General features: G+C 36.4%; 1 protein-coding gene across 1 annotated transcript in view; it reads left to right on the top strand.

The window, feature by feature from the left end:
• Window positions 1-19,257, top strand: part of LOC107589963 (nuclear receptor coactivator 2-like) — a 50,270-nt gene extending 31,013 nt beyond the window's left edge. The window contains exons 9-19 of the mRNA XM_016278555.1: window positions 1,219-1,414; window positions 4,338-4,538; window positions 7,929-8,192; window positions 8,307-8,436; window positions 8,626-8,788; window positions 9,869-10,165; window positions 11,511-11,588; window positions 11,662-12,127; window positions 14,391-14,568; window positions 16,274-16,466; window positions 18,946-19,257. Coding sequence (XP_016134041.1) covers window positions 1,219-1,414; window positions 4,338-4,538; window positions 7,929-8,192; window positions 8,307-8,436; window positions 8,626-8,788; window positions 9,869-10,165; window positions 11,511-11,588; window positions 11,662-12,127; window positions 14,391-14,568; window positions 16,274-16,466; window positions 18,946-18,960 — 2,181 coding nt within the window. The 3' untranslated portion in view covers window positions 18,961-19,257. The remainder of the gene's footprint in view (window positions 1-1,218; window positions 1,415-4,337; window positions 4,539-7,928; window positions 8,193-8,306; window positions 8,437-8,625; window positions 8,789-9,868; window positions 10,166-11,510; window positions 11,589-11,661; window positions 12,128-14,390; window positions 14,569-16,273; window positions 16,467-18,945) is intronic.
• The last annotated feature ends 7 nt before the right edge of the window (window positions 19,258-19,264 follow it).

The raw sequence follows: 19,264 nt of genomic DNA, 5'->3' as shown, positions 1-19,264 counted from the left end.
AATTGATTTATTTAAAGTTGGCAGAGAATACCTTCCATATGTAGATAATCATGAAAATAAATACATATTTAGTCATTTCATATACATCTATATAAGTTATATAAATTATGTATTATAAATGGAATCATGCAGATGATAGATAGATAGATAGATAGATAGATAGATAGATAGATAGATAGATAGATAGATAGATCAGTCTTGTGCTGTCCTGATTGTAACATAGATGTCACGTGTGCTGCCCCCTTGTGGTGGCTTAAGGACTTTAATGCATGTTTATTAAAAGTTCCAGGCGTTCTCCTAAGCTCTATAATATTAACCAGCATAAATGTTTATATCTCCAAATGTAAAGTGCTTGTGTAGGGGACACTTGATTTAGCATTTATTTAGTGTCATTTAGTAGAAGTTGTATGCATTTTTAGTCTTTTCTGATAGACGATGACAGCCTTGGATAAACAAAAGTACAGTTCTGAATCTTCGAGTTGACATTGTTTATCTGAAATGCACTGCTGTAAGAAGGTTTCTTTATCTCAGCAGGCCGAGTTGGACTTTGTCAAACTCAAGCCAGAATAAAAAAGTTGCAATGCATTAGGGCAGATGTTTCAAATGCAACATAGATACATCAGAACTGTAGTGCACTACAGCCAAGTGTGCATTTAGATTTCTAAGGTAATAAATATTTTTAAAAGCGTATGATGGAGATGAAAGGATTTAATCAAAGTCAGTTCGATGATGTATTATGATGATGTCAAGCTGCGTTCCAGGCCGTGCAGAGTGTGTTTGCCTGTGTGCATTTAGAAGATCTTGCTCTGATGGAGAAGCAATCTAGGGTTTAAAGATGGTAACCAAACCATGGCAAATGGAGTAGTGTTCAGCTAGCCTCCTTTTAACTCAGTGTGAAGTGTGTCCTAGATTCCAGCCCTGTGTGTGTGTGTACATGTGAGAGGGAGAGGGGTGTGTTTCAGCAGGCAGACTTCGAACTCTCCAGCGTTTCCCTGCTGAGGTCTAAATCCACAAGACTGAGATACCAAACCTTGTAACTATGTTGTTATTTATGATAAGATGCATTGGAATGTTATGCACAAGAGGATATTTTCATGTGCATACAAAACCCACCAGAAATTTGACCTTGACAAACACATTTTTGATATCTTATTAGACTACAAACTGATTAGACTAATGAAAATACTAAGCTAAAGGAATTCCCTTTTGTGTTTGCAGTCGAGCGAGCTGGATGATATTCTGGATGATCTACAAAACAGTCAGCCGGGCCTGTTCTCAGATTCCCGGCCAGTGTCTTTGCCTGCTGCTGTGGACAAGCAGTCAATCATCAATGACATCCTGCAGATGACTGGAGAGGGTGGAGCCAGCATGGGTCCCCAGCAACAGAGAGCATTGCAGGCTGTGGGCCAACAGAGTGAGTAACACACACACACACACACGTTCTCCTACAGTTTTCAGCCAGTGTCTGGAATAAAGTACACGACTTCTGAACAGATTTAAAAACATTTGGCATTATGTACTTGTCAAATTGGTAAACAGTTTCAAAGAAAAACTAAACGACTGAGGGTACGTTCACACATCATTGATCAGTCTAAAACAGTTCTATAGGAACTACCAGTGACATAAGTGTATGCTGATTGACCAAGCGCATACGAGGCACCAGCTACCTGGCAGAGAGCATTGCAGGCTGTGGGCCAACAGAGTGAGTAACACACACACACACACACACACACACACACACACACACACACGTTCTCCTACAGTTTTCAGCCAGTGTCTGGAATAAAGTACACGACTTCTGAACAGATTTATAAACATTTGGCATTATGTACTTGTCAAATTGGTAAACAGTTTCAAAGAAAAACTAAACGACTGAGGGTACGTTCACACATCATTGATCAGTCTAAAACAGTTCTATAGGAACTACCAGTGACATAAGTGTATGCTGATTGACCAAGCGCATACGAAGCACCAGCTACCTGGCATTTTTAAAAAGCCATGAACTCCACAAACATGGAAAACAATGATAACGTTGTTATAGGAGATTAAAGGTCATTGCACACGGAGTCTGAAATTCTCGCACGTTAACAAATAAATATGACCTCACATTGTGTCAATCACGTTTACACAATGTCTTCGAAACTTTCGTCCGCCATAAAAAGAAAAAATCGGATCAGGTTTGTTTTTCTGCGTTTCGTAAAAAACATTTTGATAGGAAAGGATGACGAATACGAAAAAATGCATACGAAAATTTTGGACTCTGTGTGCAAGGACCCTTAGTCAGACCTTCGTGCTCTTTCAGTTGCATAAATTGTGCATTTACATTCCATCTCCGTTATCACGAAGCTCACAACACACAACAAAAACGGCTCACGGCATTCTCCATTCACTGGTTGTTGACGTTCGTAAATGATCCGCAAAAATGACTAAAACCGCTGTATTATGCATGCCAGGCCAGTAGTTGGCAATGTCACTTTGTATAACAACACTGTGCACATGCCTATAGACTGAACAACGTAATATGCATGTGCATGACTTCACTGTTTTCACAAATGTTCATTTTTGTAGCTTACACATAATAAACAATATAAACAATATAGTTTTCAAAAACTTGCAAGAAACTCATGCAGAAACGTGCCTCATTTCTAGGAGATGTATGGCAAATGAACAGTGTGTGCTCTAAAATTGCCTCAAAAAATCAAACATGTTTGATATCCTCCAGCTGAATGTCTGAAGCTGAAAAAATCGGTCCATTGTACATTACGTGATTTTCTGTGAAATCTGTCCTCTCAAATCTGCAGACAGTGTTAACTTGTGTCAATTTGTCCAGACTGTAAATCAGGTCATGAAATCCAGTCATTCCAATAGGAATCTGTGTGAGGGCAAAAAAATGATGCAAATTCGCTGTGCTGACCATCAAAAAGCTACTTGGTGAAAGTGACTTCTGTGTGAGCTGTGCTTCATCTCAACACTATTGATAATGTACAGTGTACATTTTTTCATGTTAATTGTAGCTAATTTAACTGCACTTTAAAAGACAACAAGTGAACAAATGCATAAATATTGCAAGTTCTTCACAAGCATGCTTGCTTGTGTAGAAATTGTCATATAATTGCCTTATCGCTCATATGTATGCACACACTCCCTCTTGAACGAGAGTTGACCAATTTAACACATTGGTTTGAGCTTTGCCTTATATTATGTAATCAACTTCCTTTAGGACGACTGTATGTCAACCTTTAACCAGCTCTGACATCATAATCCTATCCAATAGTAAATGTGAATGTACTGTATGTTTACAAGGAGTTTCACTGAGTAGTCTTGGATTTTATTTGCAGTTGCTTACAAGGTGACAGCAGGAGGAAATTTCCTGTGTCCACGAACAGCGTCCCAATGCATTTGCAAAAACATATTTGGAATTACACAAGCCTGAAAATGGGTGAACCCATAGTGCTTTATGTTTACTTGTCATAATTTTTGTGAAACACCCTGAAACTATTCAAGTATGCCCAGAGGCTGAACGAAACTCTAAGCTGGTGGAACATGAGTTTCTCATGACGCGTTTGCTTCTCACCTGCATCATTTCAGCTGTGTGGATATTCTCTCTCACGCACTGTCATCGGAGACTTGCCAGAAATGGCAAAGACCACTAATGTTACACAGTTTGTGTGTGTTTAGTCATTTACATGAGCTAAACACTGACAAGTCGACTACTTTTAGTACAAACCCTAGTGTTTTCACACAAACCATTTTATGATGCTTATAATAAACAGCACACATTTTACAGAATCATTCACTCATTTTTCAACAGTGATTTTCCCTACACTGCCATTCAAAAGTTTAGGGTCAAGAAATTATTACTTTTTCAAGCAAGGAGACGTTAAATTTATCAAAAGTAACACTAAATGCATATATAGTTACAAAAGATAATGCACAAGATTCTTGTTACAAGATAATAATTACAAAAGATTATATACAAAATATATCCATTTCAGATAAATGCTGTTCTTTTCAACTTTATTTATTTATCAGAGAATCCTGTATCTCAGTTTCCACAGAAATATCAATAAGCACATGTATTTTGAACACTGATAATAAGAAATATTTTTAAGTACCAGTCAGCCTATTATTGTACTACTAGAAAACTGTTGTATTGTACTTTGAATCTTATTGTTTTTACTGTATTTTGATTATATAAATGCAACTTTGGTGAGCATAAGAGACAGTCTTCAACTCCCAAGTTTTTGAAAGTTTGTGTACTTTCTGTAAACTGTTAATACCAGAGTTCTTTTTTCAAGTTTGTCATTTATTTAGTTATTTGCTGTTTGTGTTCATAGTTTTCAGTGCTCAGCGACCAGGTCAGCCCGGCAGAGCTCCTCCGGTCAGAAGCGTGTCTTTGGATATGAACATGCCTGCTAAAGGCGCTCAGGGTCAGTACCCTCTGATGAGGAACAACAGCCCCTACTCGCTCATGCAGCAGCAAGGCATGATGGGAAACCACAGCGTCATGCCTAATCAGCCCAACATGGTCAATGCAGGTGAGTTTAGCTGGGGTCAGAAATGCAGCGCACTTCAGTGCTACTGATGCAATAACAAAAAAATAAAGGACAGAAGTGAAGTTTGTCTGTGCATATGCTGCAGAACAAAGGGCTTCCCCCACACTTAACACCTACAATGAGAGGAAAGTTCCAGTGCCGCACCGACCATGTACAAACCAAAGTTTCAGCATGATCAGTAATGCACAGTCAAGCATGACGCTGTTGGCTGAGAGGAAGACAAATGTGTAAAACGGCACAAAACTGTTGTCAGATCAAAAGCAAGCCCCTTTTGTTTTTGTGTTTGTGTGTAGTGGGTTGCATTCGCTTGCAACTGAATGTGCACATAAGGTGAGACTGTGAGCGGCTAGATATGAATGACTCATAACCTTAGGAAAGAATAGCAGGGCTTCTGGTGTGATCATGTCAGCATGTTTTTTGGGTGGTCGGATTTTTAAATATCACATTTCTGAGTATGAAATGATATATACCACTATTTTTTTCTCTATCTGATTTTTTCAGTTGACCCTTAGCTTAGGACTTTGATACTGTTGCTATGTCAGACAAGCTTTACAAAACATACAGACATGTTGCAAAACATATAACATTGTGCCTTATTTTTTGACAATTTGATAACACATTAGTATAGGGAACAATTCTCACTATTAACTAGTTGCTTATTAGCATGACTATTATTAACATATTGGCTGTTTATTAGTATTTATAAAGCACATATTCTGCATGACCATATTCTACATCCCTAATCCTACCCAGTACATAAACTTAACAACTACCTTACTAACTATTAATAAGCAGCAAATTAGGAGTTTATTGAGGCAAGAAATTAATAGTGACTTATTTTGTTTCACAAAAAAGGTCTGTGGTGTTATTATGCACCATTTATAAGTGCATGTTTTTATCAAAGAAAAAAAGTTTTCATTACTTTTCATAAAAAAAATAACCCTTTTCTCCACTTATAGAATTATGTTGTTTTTCCACTGAATAATATTATCAACAAACCATTAACTACGACTTTTGCCTCAATAAACTACTAATTTGCCAAATTTCACAACCCAGTTAAATAAAACAGTATTATAATATTACTATTTAAACTTATTTTTTATATTTTAATAATTCTATTTTAATTTTCTATTTCTATTTGATCTTTAAATAATCCTTTTGGTCACACTTTATTTTAAGGTCCAATTCTCGCTATTAACAAACCATTAACTATGCCTCAATAAACTACTAATTTGCTACTTATTAATAGTTGGTAAGGTTTAGTTTAGGTATTGGGTAGGATTCATTCAATTCAAGTTTATTTGTATAGCGCTTTTCACAATACAAATCGTTGCAAAGCAACTTTACTGAAAATGAAGTTTCTACAATATATTTAGTAGTAGCTTATCAGTGGTGACTATGTCAGTTAATGTACATATGGCAGAAATGTACGGAAAAATCAATTAAAGACGTAATCAAACAGACGATGAGCAGCAATTATTATATGATGCAATCAAACTTGTTGCAAAAATTTGGTAGGGATTAGGGATATAGAATATGGTAATGCAGAATATATGCTTTATAAGTACTAATAAACAGCCAATATGTTATTAATAGGCATGCTAATAAGCAACTAGTTAATAGAAAGAATTGGTCCCTATACTAAAGGTTTACCATCCTTTTTAACATTATATACAGTAATGCACAGTCAAGCATGACGCTGTTGGCTGAGAGGAAGACAAATGTGTAAAACGGCACAAAACTGTTGTCAGATCAAAAGCAAGCCCCTTTTGTTTTTGTGTTTGTGTGTAGTGGGTTGCATTCGCTTGCAACTGAATGTGCACATAAGGTGAGACTGTGAGCGGCTAGATATGAATGACTCATAACCTTAGGAAAGAATAGCAGGGCTTCTGGTGTGATCATGTCAGCATGTTTTTTGGGTGGTCGGATTTTTAAATATCACATTTCTGAGTATGAAATGATATATACCACTATTTTTTTCTCTATCTGATTTTTTCAGTTGACCCTTAGCTTAGGACTTTGATACTGTTGCTATGTCAGACAAGCTTTACAAAACATACAGACATGTTGCAAAACATATAACATTGTGCCTTATTTTTTGACAATTTGATAACACATTAGTATAGGGAACAATTCTCACTATTAACTAGTTGCTTATTAGCATGACTATTATTAACATATTGGCTGTTTATTAGTATTTATAAAGCACATATTCTGCATGACCATATTCTACATCCCTAATCCTACCCAGTACATAAACTTAACAACTACCTTACTAACTATTAATAAGCAGCAAATTAGGAGTTTATTGAGGCAAGAAATTAATAGTGACTTATTTTGTTTCACAAAAAAGGTCTGTGGTGTTATTATGCACCATTTATAAGTGCATGTTTTTATCAAAGAAAAAAAGTTTTCATTACTTTTCATAAAAAAAATAACCCTTTTCTCCACTTATAGAATTATGTTGTTTTTCCACTGAATAATATTATCAACAAACCATTAACTACGACTTTTGCCTCAATAAACTACTAATTTGCCAAATTTCACAACCCAGTTAAATAAAACAGTATTATAATATTACTATTTAAACTTATTTTTTATATTTTAATAATTCTATTTTAATTTTCTATTTCTATTTGATCTTTAAATAATCCTTTTGGTCACACTTTATTTTAAGGTCCAATTCTCGCTATTAACAAACCATTAACTATGCCTCAATAAACTACTAATTTGCTACTTATTAATAGTTGGTAAGGTTTAGTTTAGGTATTGGGTAGGATTCATTCAATTCAAGTTTATTTGTATAGCGCTTTTCACAATACAAATCGTTGCAAAGCAACTTTACTGAAAATGAAGTTTCTACAATATATTTAGTAGTAGCTTATCAGTGGTGACTATGTCAGTTAATGTACATATGGCAGAAATGTACGGAAAAATCAATTAAAGACGTAATCAAACAGACGATGAGCAGCAATTATTATATGATGCAATCAAACTTGTTGCAAAAATTTGGTAGGGATTAGGGATATAGAATATGGTAATGCAGAATATATGCTTTATAAGTACTAATAAACAGCCAATATGTTATTAATAGGCATGCTAATAAGCAACTAGTTAATAGAAAGAATTGGTCCCTATACTAAAGGTTTACCATCCTTTTTAACATTATATATGTCTATACTGTCACTTTTGATCAATTTAATTCATTCTAGTTGAATAAAAGTGTTCATTTCTTTTAAAAGAGGTGTCACTGTCCACAAACTTTTGAACAGTAGTGTAAATTCTCACTGAATATTCAAAAATGATCGCATTATTTGTATTTAATAAAAGTTACCTTCAAATTGAAAGCCCTTCTCTTTCTATTTCTTAAAGGAGTGATGGGTAATAACGGTCCCCGTGTAGGTATGCAACAGGACGGTTGGGGCGCACAGGGTCCCGGTCCCGGTCCCGGTCCCGGTCCCGGTCCCGTCGGTAGCGCGGCCTCACCCGTCACAACTGCTCCCGCCGGCCAGCACTCTCTCCCGCAGGGGGCGCTCCACTCTCGCATGGTGCCCAACTCTGGAGCAGGCATGCCCATGAGGCCCAACAGCCAGCCTGGACCCAGACAGATGCTTCAGTCCCAGATGATGCCCAATGGTAAAAACACATAGAGCAGGAAGAGTAGACTTTTTAGTGGGTGATTACTTACAATTAAAACGGGTGTTTTCTGCAGTTTAAATCATGTTTTATCATCTGCTGTTTCTTCCTCAGCCCAGTCAAACATGGACATGGGCATGGCTGGCCACCAGTTTCCCCAGCAACAGGCACCGCCCAATCAGACGGCTCCATGGCCAGACAGTGTGATGCCTATAGAGCCGGTGCCATTTGGGAACCAGAACAGGTAAACAACATTTATTAGTGTCACTATTGTTAGGTCCTCCACTTTATTGGAGGTGTGTGCTGTGTGCACTTGTTGATTTTGTCCTTCCGTAAGAAAATAACTAGACAAATACACTCAGATGTAATATGTGATGGGATATCCCATCATTCAAGTCTCAGTTCTTTAATGAGAGTCTCTCGTCTCTGTAAGCTCTATGTATAGCGGTTCTCAGGAGGATGTTCTGTGCCCTCCTGCCTCTGAGGGTCCGGCTGATGAGGTTACTTTGCTCAGCCAGCTCTACACGGTTCTCAAAGATTTTGACGGCCTAGAGGAGATTGACCGTGCTCTAGGCATCCCAGCTTTAGTGGGACAGGTAGGTTGAACACTTTTGTCTCTTTTTTTTCTTTAACCATATTGACCAATCAAAATACTAGTGATGCACCGAAATGATTTTTTTTTACCATACATCAAAACCAAAATTAAACTTTATTTAAATATCTATTAATTAATCAAATGTTCTTACTACTTGCTATCAAAAATGAGTTTTTATTAATCAGCTAATTAATCAGATTTACTCAAAAAATCAGCACTCATATCAAACATTTAAATTGCACCCGAGTTAGTTTTTATATCAACTCTTTAATGATATAATTGTTTCTACTCCAATTTGTTGTTAAAAATATAAACATTTAAACGGTGACTGTAATAAAAACTTGTTTTCATGAGAGTTTGTTTAAACTTGCATTAAATAATGAAAACAAAAGTTTATTTCTTTCACATTATTGACTAATCAAAATACTAGTGATGCACCAAAAAGTTTTTTCCGCAAACACAGAAACCAGGTTTTCATTTCATGGAAAATGAAAGGTTTTTTTATTAATCAGTTATTAATATTAATTAATCAAATGTACTTACAATAATCAACACTCAAATAAAAACTGAGTTATATATAATCATTTTCATTGCATGTAAGGCAGGTTTATATGACCTTTTTTAATATAATCATGTTTCTACTCCAATTTTAAATGCCAACATTTACTTGGCAGCTGTAATAAAACTTGCTTTCATGACAGATTTTGTGCAAACATAAGTAATGGAGAATAAGTTAAGTAAAAATATAATAAATATATAATATAGTATATTAGCAAGATTCTCCTCTCTAGAGTTATACAAACTAACAAACTATAGACACTAAAAGGGGTTCCGAGGTAAATGTAACTTTACATGACATTATTTACTAGCTGTTTTATTGCCATCTTTCTGCAGTTGAAACACTGATTGAATGGTTATATGACACAAGATTCTTTTTCAGTTGCTGAAATTTTAGTGCATCAATACAAAATCCCGGACCAGAACAATCTGATTTATTATGTGCACCAGCTATTAGTACCACACACACACGACACGAGAATGTAAAGATACGGCGTTGCTAAGTTTAAGTTTAATGGTTCAGGCTCAGCCGGTGGAGCAGGATCAGTTCCCCGGTCAGGACCCCAGTATGATGATGGATCAGAAGCCGCCCATGTATGGCCAGCAGCAGTACGCCGCCTCCCAGGCCCACATGCAGCAGGGCGGCTACACGCCCATGCAGGACCCCAGCTTCCACGGCATGACGGCACAGATGGGGCAGAGGCCGGGCTACCCCATGCTCCGCATGCAGGCTAGACCAGGACTCAGGCCCGCCGGGGGCGTCCCCACCCAACCCAATACACTCAGACTGCAGCTGCAGCACAGGCTACAAGCACAGCAGGTACAGTTTTTACTCCCATACATGAGAAGAAAGAACAGTCCTGAGTGAAGTAGAATAAAATGGTTGTATTTTTATTTCTTAATCATAATGTTGTCTGATTATGCCATCAATATTAAGCACAGTAATCATTTAGTTAAAGGGATAGTTCTCCCAAAAATATAAATTCAGTCATCATTGACTCACCTTCATACCATGTGACCTCTCATGCCTTTAAACACAAAAGAAGATATTTGAAAGAATGTTAGTAACCAAACCGTTTTGGTGACCATTAACTTCTATTGTATTGACAAAACCCTTTAAAATGTATATAGACAATATAATATAATTTTTTTCGCTCTGACACTTAATTGGTGACACTTCGCTTTGTTAATCCAAAGACTTAAATGCATGATCTTTTTTTCCATTCATATACATGCATTTTAAAGCAAAAAGTGTAATTTAATCTAAATCAGACCGTCTGTGGTTAGCTGTCCCCTGCTGGACATTACAGGAATCAATCCTTGACCTCATTTTGGGTTTATTTAGGGGTCATGCCTCATAACTGTTATGTTTCTAACAATTTGAAGCTACAATCAGTGATTATATATAATTAGATTGAATTTTTGATGTAATTAAGATTCAACTATTAATTGTTTATATATATATATCACAAGTACATCCATAATGCACTATTTTACTATTATATACTGTAAGTATTTATACGTTTTTTTTATTATATAGTAATTGTGTATTTGTAAAATACTATATTGCACGTTGTCAAGTTTCAGTGCCATTCGAAGACTGATATTTTGTATACAGCTCTAGAATATATTGTGTTCGAAATGCCTGTCAATTAATATTACCTTCTAGTGCTATCAAATCTATTAATCACATCCAAAATAAGAGTTTATTTACATAATATATGTGTGTGTGATGTATGTAAATATTCACACATACATGTATATATTTAAGAAATACATGTAATATATATTTATATTTATGTATAATATAAATCATACATAAATATGAATATATATATATATATATATATGTGTGTAAAGATTTCTAAAATATTATATGCATGTATGTGTGTGTATTTATATATACATATGAATATACACAGTATGCATTGCACACATATATAAACACAAACTTTTATTTTGGATGCGATTAATCGATTTGACAGCACTATTAACTTCTTGTTCATCACTCTTTTATGTAAAGTCAGTATACTACAAACAAGAGTGCTGTTGTATTGAACAGATCAGTTGTTTAAATGTATCGCTTACGTATTGAATGGTAGAATGAGTGATGCTTCTTTTGAAATAATACTACAGTTTGCCACTTCTGTTTGTGTCTGCTCCAGAATCGTCAGCCTATGATGAATCAGATGACTGGAGTGTCAAATATGAACCTACCTCTAAGACCCAACGTTCCGAATCAGGTACATCGAATCACTTCTTGCATTCTCCCTTGTGCTCCGATCTCGAGCTTGCCTAAACTCTCTGTCTTCCCAGGGGACAATCAATGCTCAGATGCTGGCCCAGCGGCAGAGAGAGCTGCTGAGTAATCACTTGCGCCAGCGTCAACTGGACCAACAACGGCAGCAACAGCAACAGCAGCAGCAGCAGCAGCGCAGCATGGTCATGCGAGCCCAGGGCCTCAACCTGCCACCCAACATGGCAGCGGCCGCAGCAGGCATGCCCGGAGCCATGAGCAACCCGCGGATCCCCCAGGCCAACCCCCAGCAGTTCCCCTATCCGCCCAACTACGGTACAGGACTGGCCTCGCCGCCTCCCTCCAGCAGCCCTTTCTCCCCCGGTTCTCCCAACCTCCCCGCCCCCCAGCTCCTCTCCCACAGCGCCATGCATGGCTCTCAGATGAGTCTAGCTAACCAGGGGATGCTGGGCAGTCTGAGCGGACAGTTTGGGGCTGTTATGAGCCCTCAAATGCAGCACAGTGCCTTTCAGTTCCCCAGCTCAGGTACTGCCTGCCCTTTCTCTCTGTCTGTGTGTCATGCGCTTTCACACACACGCACAAACACCTGCGACCAGCAACACTACAGGCTGAACTTGTGTGATCTGAACGTGCGGTGAAAAATCTGTGACGTCCAGGGCCAATCAACATGGTTTAATCAGAAATGCAATAGTCCAGATACAGGTCAGCTGTGTAAAAATACTAGTCCAGCAACTGCAGTCAAATCCAGTCTTAAAAATGATATTCTAAAATAATTAAATACTTATTTTGATGCAAAAATTATCATTTTGACACCATTTGCTATCCCCCATGTTGTTGGGTTTTAACTTTTTTCTTTTGTGGAACACAAAAGGTGATTATTTTAACCTTCCAGCCAGCTTTTTGTAAAATATAATAAAAGTGAATGAAGACTAAACTTCAACTGTAAAGCTGCTTTGACACATCCTGCATTGTAAATAGCGCTATATAAATAATGGTGACTTGACTCGACTAAACTCAAATGACAAAAAAAAGCACCATAATTGTGTTAAAAATAAAAAGATAATCTTAAAAATTAATCTTTTGTGTTCCATGGAAAGAGGAAAGACATGTTGTTATTGTTAATAAAAACTATTACAAATCTTTTCGGTAATTGAATTAAACCTGAAATAAAATATAAATATTAAATGAAAAACCTGAACCTTAAAAGCTTACCTTGGCAAATAACGAAATAAAGTTCTAAAATTACTAATATTTAACTTCTATTAACTTAAATTAAACTGAAAATATAAAAATAAAATCAAATTTAATATCTTAATAAATATTATAATGGTATTCAAATAATACTAAAATAGCACATGAAGTAAGACATTCAGGTTTTGGAATGACATGAGGTTGAATAAATAATGACAGTATTTAGATTTTTATTTTTTTTTGTAAATAACTAAATTGATTAGATTTATATTTTCTGGATTATATTATCATGTATGAGATTAGATGCTGCCATAAAATTAAAGACCCAAATTCATTAGTATCTAGTAATGTTTCACTGTCTCAAATTTAAAAACCGTTTCATTGATTATTTGGGTTTTTAAATATCTGTTTGTAGTTGTCAAGTCAAGTACTGTAAGCTAATAAGTTATTTAGCACTTTATGCTAGTTAATCAGTGTTAAATTATTGTATTTATGTAGTGCCCTTGAAAGATCATAATGGTTATGGTAGAACATGGCACTAGAGGGCAGAAGAGTCACTTTAATGTTTTCCCACATGTAATCAGAATATATTACAGCAATATTTCAGTTTATTTTACAACTTCATGTCTGTAAACAGCATGCTATCTATTACCACAGAAAATTATGATTCGCAGCTCAGCTTGTAAAAACAAATAGTGTGATAATTTGCATATTTTAAACTTTGCCACCCACTCAATGACCCTGTTGGGTTTCCATTGAAATTACATACTAATTGCATTTTGCGTTCTTTTTTACAAACTGAAGTACAAGTTGAAGTTATTCTGTGGTAAACAGCAAAATTCAACAGATCAGAAACATTAAGAATAATGTTAATATATAATAACATAATAATCCAGAACGTCCATCTTTGTACTTTGCCACAGTAGATCTATTTGTAACACATGAGCTACTGATGCAGTCAAAGCCAGTATCATTTAAGCCAAGCTTACGTTGTGTTAAACTGTTGATAATTGTGCCTGTGTCTATGCCTGTGCTGAGCCATGTGTGTCAGTGTCTGTCCTGCCTAGACTAATTGGCTGATGGTGATCAGTGAAGGCGGAGCAGTTGATTTTTAAACCAATTATGCGGTGACCCAGACCCCACCCCCAATCCCGCCCATTACCCACCCACCCCTCTTTTCTCTGGCGGTCTCAGCCACTAACATTTACCTGCACGTGTAACTCTGCCTTACTGCCTGCTTATAACACCTCTAAACCCCTCTAGTATACTTTTGATTCCTCACTTTTGATTATGGAGATGGGCTGAAATATTCTCAATATGATTTCTGCTTTGACATTTCTAAAAATTATGATCAGCTAATCTAAAGACAGATGTGTTTAGACTTTGATTTTGTCATTTTTAATCATTGTTCCTGCCATAGTTGCAATTATAATGAATTTCTAGATGCTAAATTTGGATGTTGTTTGACAGCGTGAGAGTGAATATGATGTGAAAAGTGATATACAATAATGATTTCTTAATTTGTGTTAAATATTTCTTTGATGTATGCTTATTTCGAACCAGAATTTGTCGTCTCACGTGTCTGCATGTGTGTTAGGTATGAGTCAGCAGTCGGACAGCGGGTTCGGTGGTGCCGCCACCCCTCAGAGCCCCCTCATGTCTCCCAGGATGGGCCACGCCCAGAGTCCCATGATGCAACAGGCGCAGGGCAACACCTCTTTCCAGTCCTCCCCTGACATAAACGGCTGGACACAGGGCAACATGAATGCCAACAGGTGCAGTTTTACGTCTTGCAGTTTTGGTTTAAACTTTTTGATTGGTATGTTGACACATTTGCAGTTGTTTGAATACATATTTCTCCATTTTGTGTGTGTGTACAGTGTGTACAGTGGTGGCCAAAATGATTAGAACACTAGTATTTTCACCAGCTAAAAATGGTTTTAAGTCAGTTATTTCTATATTTTGCTGTAGTGTGTCAGTAGGAAATATCAGTTTACGTTCCCAAACATTCATTTTACCATTAATTGTAATAGTCCAGTGAGATTTTTGTTTGCACAAGCAGTCTGACAGCAGCCAGTGCTCCACACAGAGATCTGATCTCATCATCATCCAGTCTGTCTGAGATTACATGAAGAAACAGACTAAATCCAGAAGAACTGTGGCAACGTCTCCAAGATGCTTCAAGAGACCTACCTGCAAAGCTACCTGAAAAACTATGCACAAGTGCACCGAGGGCAAAAGCTGCTTTAAACAACGGATGGTAACACCAAATGTTGATTTCATTTAGTTAATAGAAGTTAATTGATAAAGAAAATCTCTTTGACATTATTTTTGGCAGCGTCCTCATTTTACAGCATTTTTACACAAGTGCCTAAAACTTTTAAGAGTACAGTAGCTTTACAGGTACGGCTCTTGAAGCATCTTGGAGACGTTGCCACAGTTCTTCTGGATTTAGTCTGTTTCTTCATGTAATCTCAGACAGACTGGATGATGATGAGATCAGATCTCTGTGTGGAGCACTGGCTGTTGTCAGACTGCTTGTGCAAACAAAACAAACTAATCTCACTGGACTATTACAGTTAATGGCAAAATGAATGTTTGGGAATGTAAACTGATATTTCCAACTGACACACTACAGCAAAAGATAGAAATAACTGACTTAAAACCATTATTACAAGTGCCTAAAACTTTTAAGAGTACAGTAGCTTTACAGGTAGGTCTCTTGAAGCATCTTGGAGACATTGCCACAGTTCTTCTGGATTTAGTCTGTTTCTTCATGTAATCTCAGACAGACTGGATGATGATGAGATCAGATCTCTGTGTGGAGCACTGGCTGTTGTCAGACTGCTTGTGCAAACAAAAACAAAAAATCTCACTGGACTATTACAGTTAATGGCAAAATGAATGTTTGGGAATGTAAACTGATATTTCCAACTGACACACTACAGCAAAAGATAGAAATAACTGACTTAAAACCATTATTATCTGGTGAAAATACTAGTGTTATAATAATTTTGACCACCACTGTATATATTATATTATATTGTATTATATACTACATAAATACTATATAACTAGTAAATACAATAATTTAACACTGCTTAAGCATAAAGTGCTAAATAACCCATTAGACATATTTGCAATCGTTTAAATACATATTTTTCCATTTTGTGTGTGTGTGTGTGTGTGTATATATATATATATAATATCATACACTATCATACACACAAACAAACAAACAGTTCTTTCTAGTCCTTGAATCTGATTGGCTGAGAGCCTTTTCTAGCGGTGCAATATTCTTGTGATAACAGCACTTGCAGTATTTCTCATAGCGAGTGTCATGGCGAACAGCCAAATCCACTATATTTTTTATAAATAATACTGTTTTTGTGTCACAAAAAAAAAACTTTTCTCAGGAAGCTAAACGAAATGTTTTTACCACCTGAAAGATCTTATACATTTATCTGCTTCCCTCCACAGTATGTTCACTCAGCAGTCGCCACCTCAGTTCGGCCAGCAGGCCAATAACAACATGTACAATGGTAACGGCATGAACCTCAACGTGTCCATGGCCACCAACTCAAGCAGCATGGGCCAAATGGGCAACCAGATGAGCATGAGCTCTATGAACTCTGGACCTGGGGGCGGCATGGCCAACATGGGCCCTGAACAGGTTAGACACACACACACACACACACACAAGTCAGTTTCTGAGTCATGTGACACCTTTGTCTATGAAAAGTGTGAATGTTTATTGCCTTTTGGGAACCCATTCGAGCTCTGCTGTTCCCAAAAGTCAACTAAACTAGATGGTTTAAAAGCTCAAGCTACTTTAAAAACACATCTTTAGAGTGAAACTGCTTTACAGCGCTTGTCAGACTCTCAAACTTTTGATTGCTAATGAAGCTCATTTAAACTCCCCAATGTTCCACCCAGGAGTTTAGTAAAAAGTGATGCGCCGTAGATTTATTGGATGCATTTATTTACTCAAACCATTAGATGTAGAATGACTAATGGTCAGACTTTAAGTGTCTGAGGTCACCAAATAGCGTAGTCGACTCTGCAACTAGCTCGTTAATAATTTACTCTAATTATCCTGGGTAATTTTGCAGATGAGAAGGATGATGCAGAACTAGATGTAATAGGAGAGTGATGTGATTAGTTGCTGGCAATTAGTGTCTGTTTGAGGTGGATAAAGAGATCATGTATGCAGACATGACAGACTTTGAGTGCTAAATATCAGACATGACGTCTATAAGTCAGCTAGGGTTTGACCAAACATACCAGCACACACCTTCCTGCACTCCCTGAACTTCATTTTAACTAAATATTAATATCCTATATTGTGGTTTCATCATATAAATAATAGTTTTAAGTGCATTTTTTTACTTTGTGTGTTATATAAGTTATAAAAACATTTGTATATTATTTATAAGTATGTTTATCATTCAAAGGTTTGGGCTCAAAATGTTCATTTTGAATTTTATTTTATTTTAAAAGAAATTGATACTTTTATTCAGCAAGTGCATTAAATTGATGAAAAGTGTCAGTAAAGAGATTTTAAAATATTTCTATTTCACTAAATGCTATTCTTTTGAACTTTCCATTTAGCAAATTCTGAAAGAAATATATCACATTTCCAAAAAATATTAATCGACTTATTTCAACACTGATGACAATCAAAAATGTTTCTTAAGCACCGAATCATCACATTAGAATGATTTCTAAAGGATCACGTGACACTGAAGACTGGAGTAATTTTTACTAATTTTTTTGATCAAATAAATGCAGGTTTGGTGAACATAAGAAACTTCTTTCTCAAACTTTATCTTTTTCTTTAAAAATAGTTCTTTAATATATTTTCTTAAGTGATGCACTCTCGCCAGTAACATAAAGATTTTTATGCTTTACACAGTCCGCTGCAGCTTTTAAGCTTCATTAAATAGTATGAATATTTAACCAAGTTGCATCAGTTTGATCATGTGCACTTCGTGTTTTTATAAGTCCATAGGCCGTTGAAATCTCAGTCTGCTGATTTATTCCCAAGATGTGTGTATATTCACTAGTCTTTTAATAATTTAGCATTTTGCCATTAGTGGAGGTTTAATGAATTATTACTCTCTGTTTCTTAGCTGTAATTATCTCTTCATGACAACACAAAGTTTGGCATTACAACACATTTCAGTGAGGGGTACATGAAACTGGGTCACAAGAGCTTTTAAAAAGTACTTTACCTGTCATGATTTATTACAGTATTTATTTTACTCATGGCCCACCCAGTCAAAGCTGCCAGAATAGACAAATAGTGTAAAAAATATGTATAATAAAATACTACGTGCTTCATGCAAAATAATATTCCACAATCATAGTCTCATAAATTTTTGTTGTTGGTGTATATATTTTAAAAATGAATGTGTAAAATACGAAAAACAGACAGACCTCTTTGACAGTGGCAACAACCACATATTTAGGAAACAGATATGCAGTGAACACCATGTCAAATAACTTATAGCAAACACAAAAACACCACTAAATAGCCCAGAAAATATTATAACAGTAGTATATTCATGCCATGATGCATGCTGGGAACTGTAGTCCTGCCTCAATCAGTGCAAGTATCACTATTACCTATTAAGTCAAAATTACAACTTAAAGGGATAATACACCTAAAAATGAAAATTATCATAATTTACTCACCCCCATGTCAATCTAAACCCATAATACTTTGGTTAGTTTTCAAAACACAACTAAAGATATTTTAATGAAACCTGAAAGGTTTCTGTCCCTCCACTGATAATCCAGGTTAGAAGATCCAAAAAGGTTATAAAAGCGAATCTATATGAATCGAGAAGTTCAAATCCAAGTCTTATGATGATCATTTTATATGAACTTTAATTTAATTTAGGCGTTTAGTTACATGTAAATAATGATCGACACATACACAGAGCACTTCACATTTAGTAAACATGGTTAAGCTCAAATATGTGAGCGAGATTTTTGGGTGAACTATACCTTAGTTATTTACAACTTAATTATTGTTAATTAATAATATACATTACCACAATGTGAACGGCCTCATACATGATTTCTGTGAAAAATATGCTTCTATGGTTTTGAGTCTAAGACCCGATTTCTTTTTCTCTTTCCCACAGCAGAAGTATTGTTGACCCGGGGCAGAGACATCCCAATGCAGTAAAGCGAGTTTAATGAAGATGTTTCATCAGTGATTTTCAGCCGCATCGTGATCACGGAGAGTTTGGAGTGATGCTGTGCTATTTAAGCTGCTATCGGGGCTGTACGGGTCTTTAGAGAGCCTGTCGGCTGCCCCCTTCTGGACATCTCTAGAGGATGCATCAGGGGTACTGGAGCTCAGAGGAGATGGACACTCTCCCTCACTCTCTCTCTCTCTCTCACACACACACACACACACACACTAACACTTTGATCTTCTGGACCTAGAAACCCCCCCGC

This window comes from Sinocyclocheilus grahami, unplaced genomic scaffold (genome assembly GCF_001515645.1).
Source record: "Sinocyclocheilus grahami isolate Dianchi unplaced genomic scaffold, SAMN03320097.WGS_v1.1 scaffold122.1, whole genome shotgun sequence".
In the NCBI taxonomy this organism is placed as follows: Eukaryota; Metazoa; Chordata; class Actinopteri; order Cypriniformes; family Cyprinidae; genus Sinocyclocheilus; species Sinocyclocheilus grahami.
Note: the sequence above shows the minus strand (reverse complement) of the source record. Positions and strands in the feature narration are given on the sequence as shown.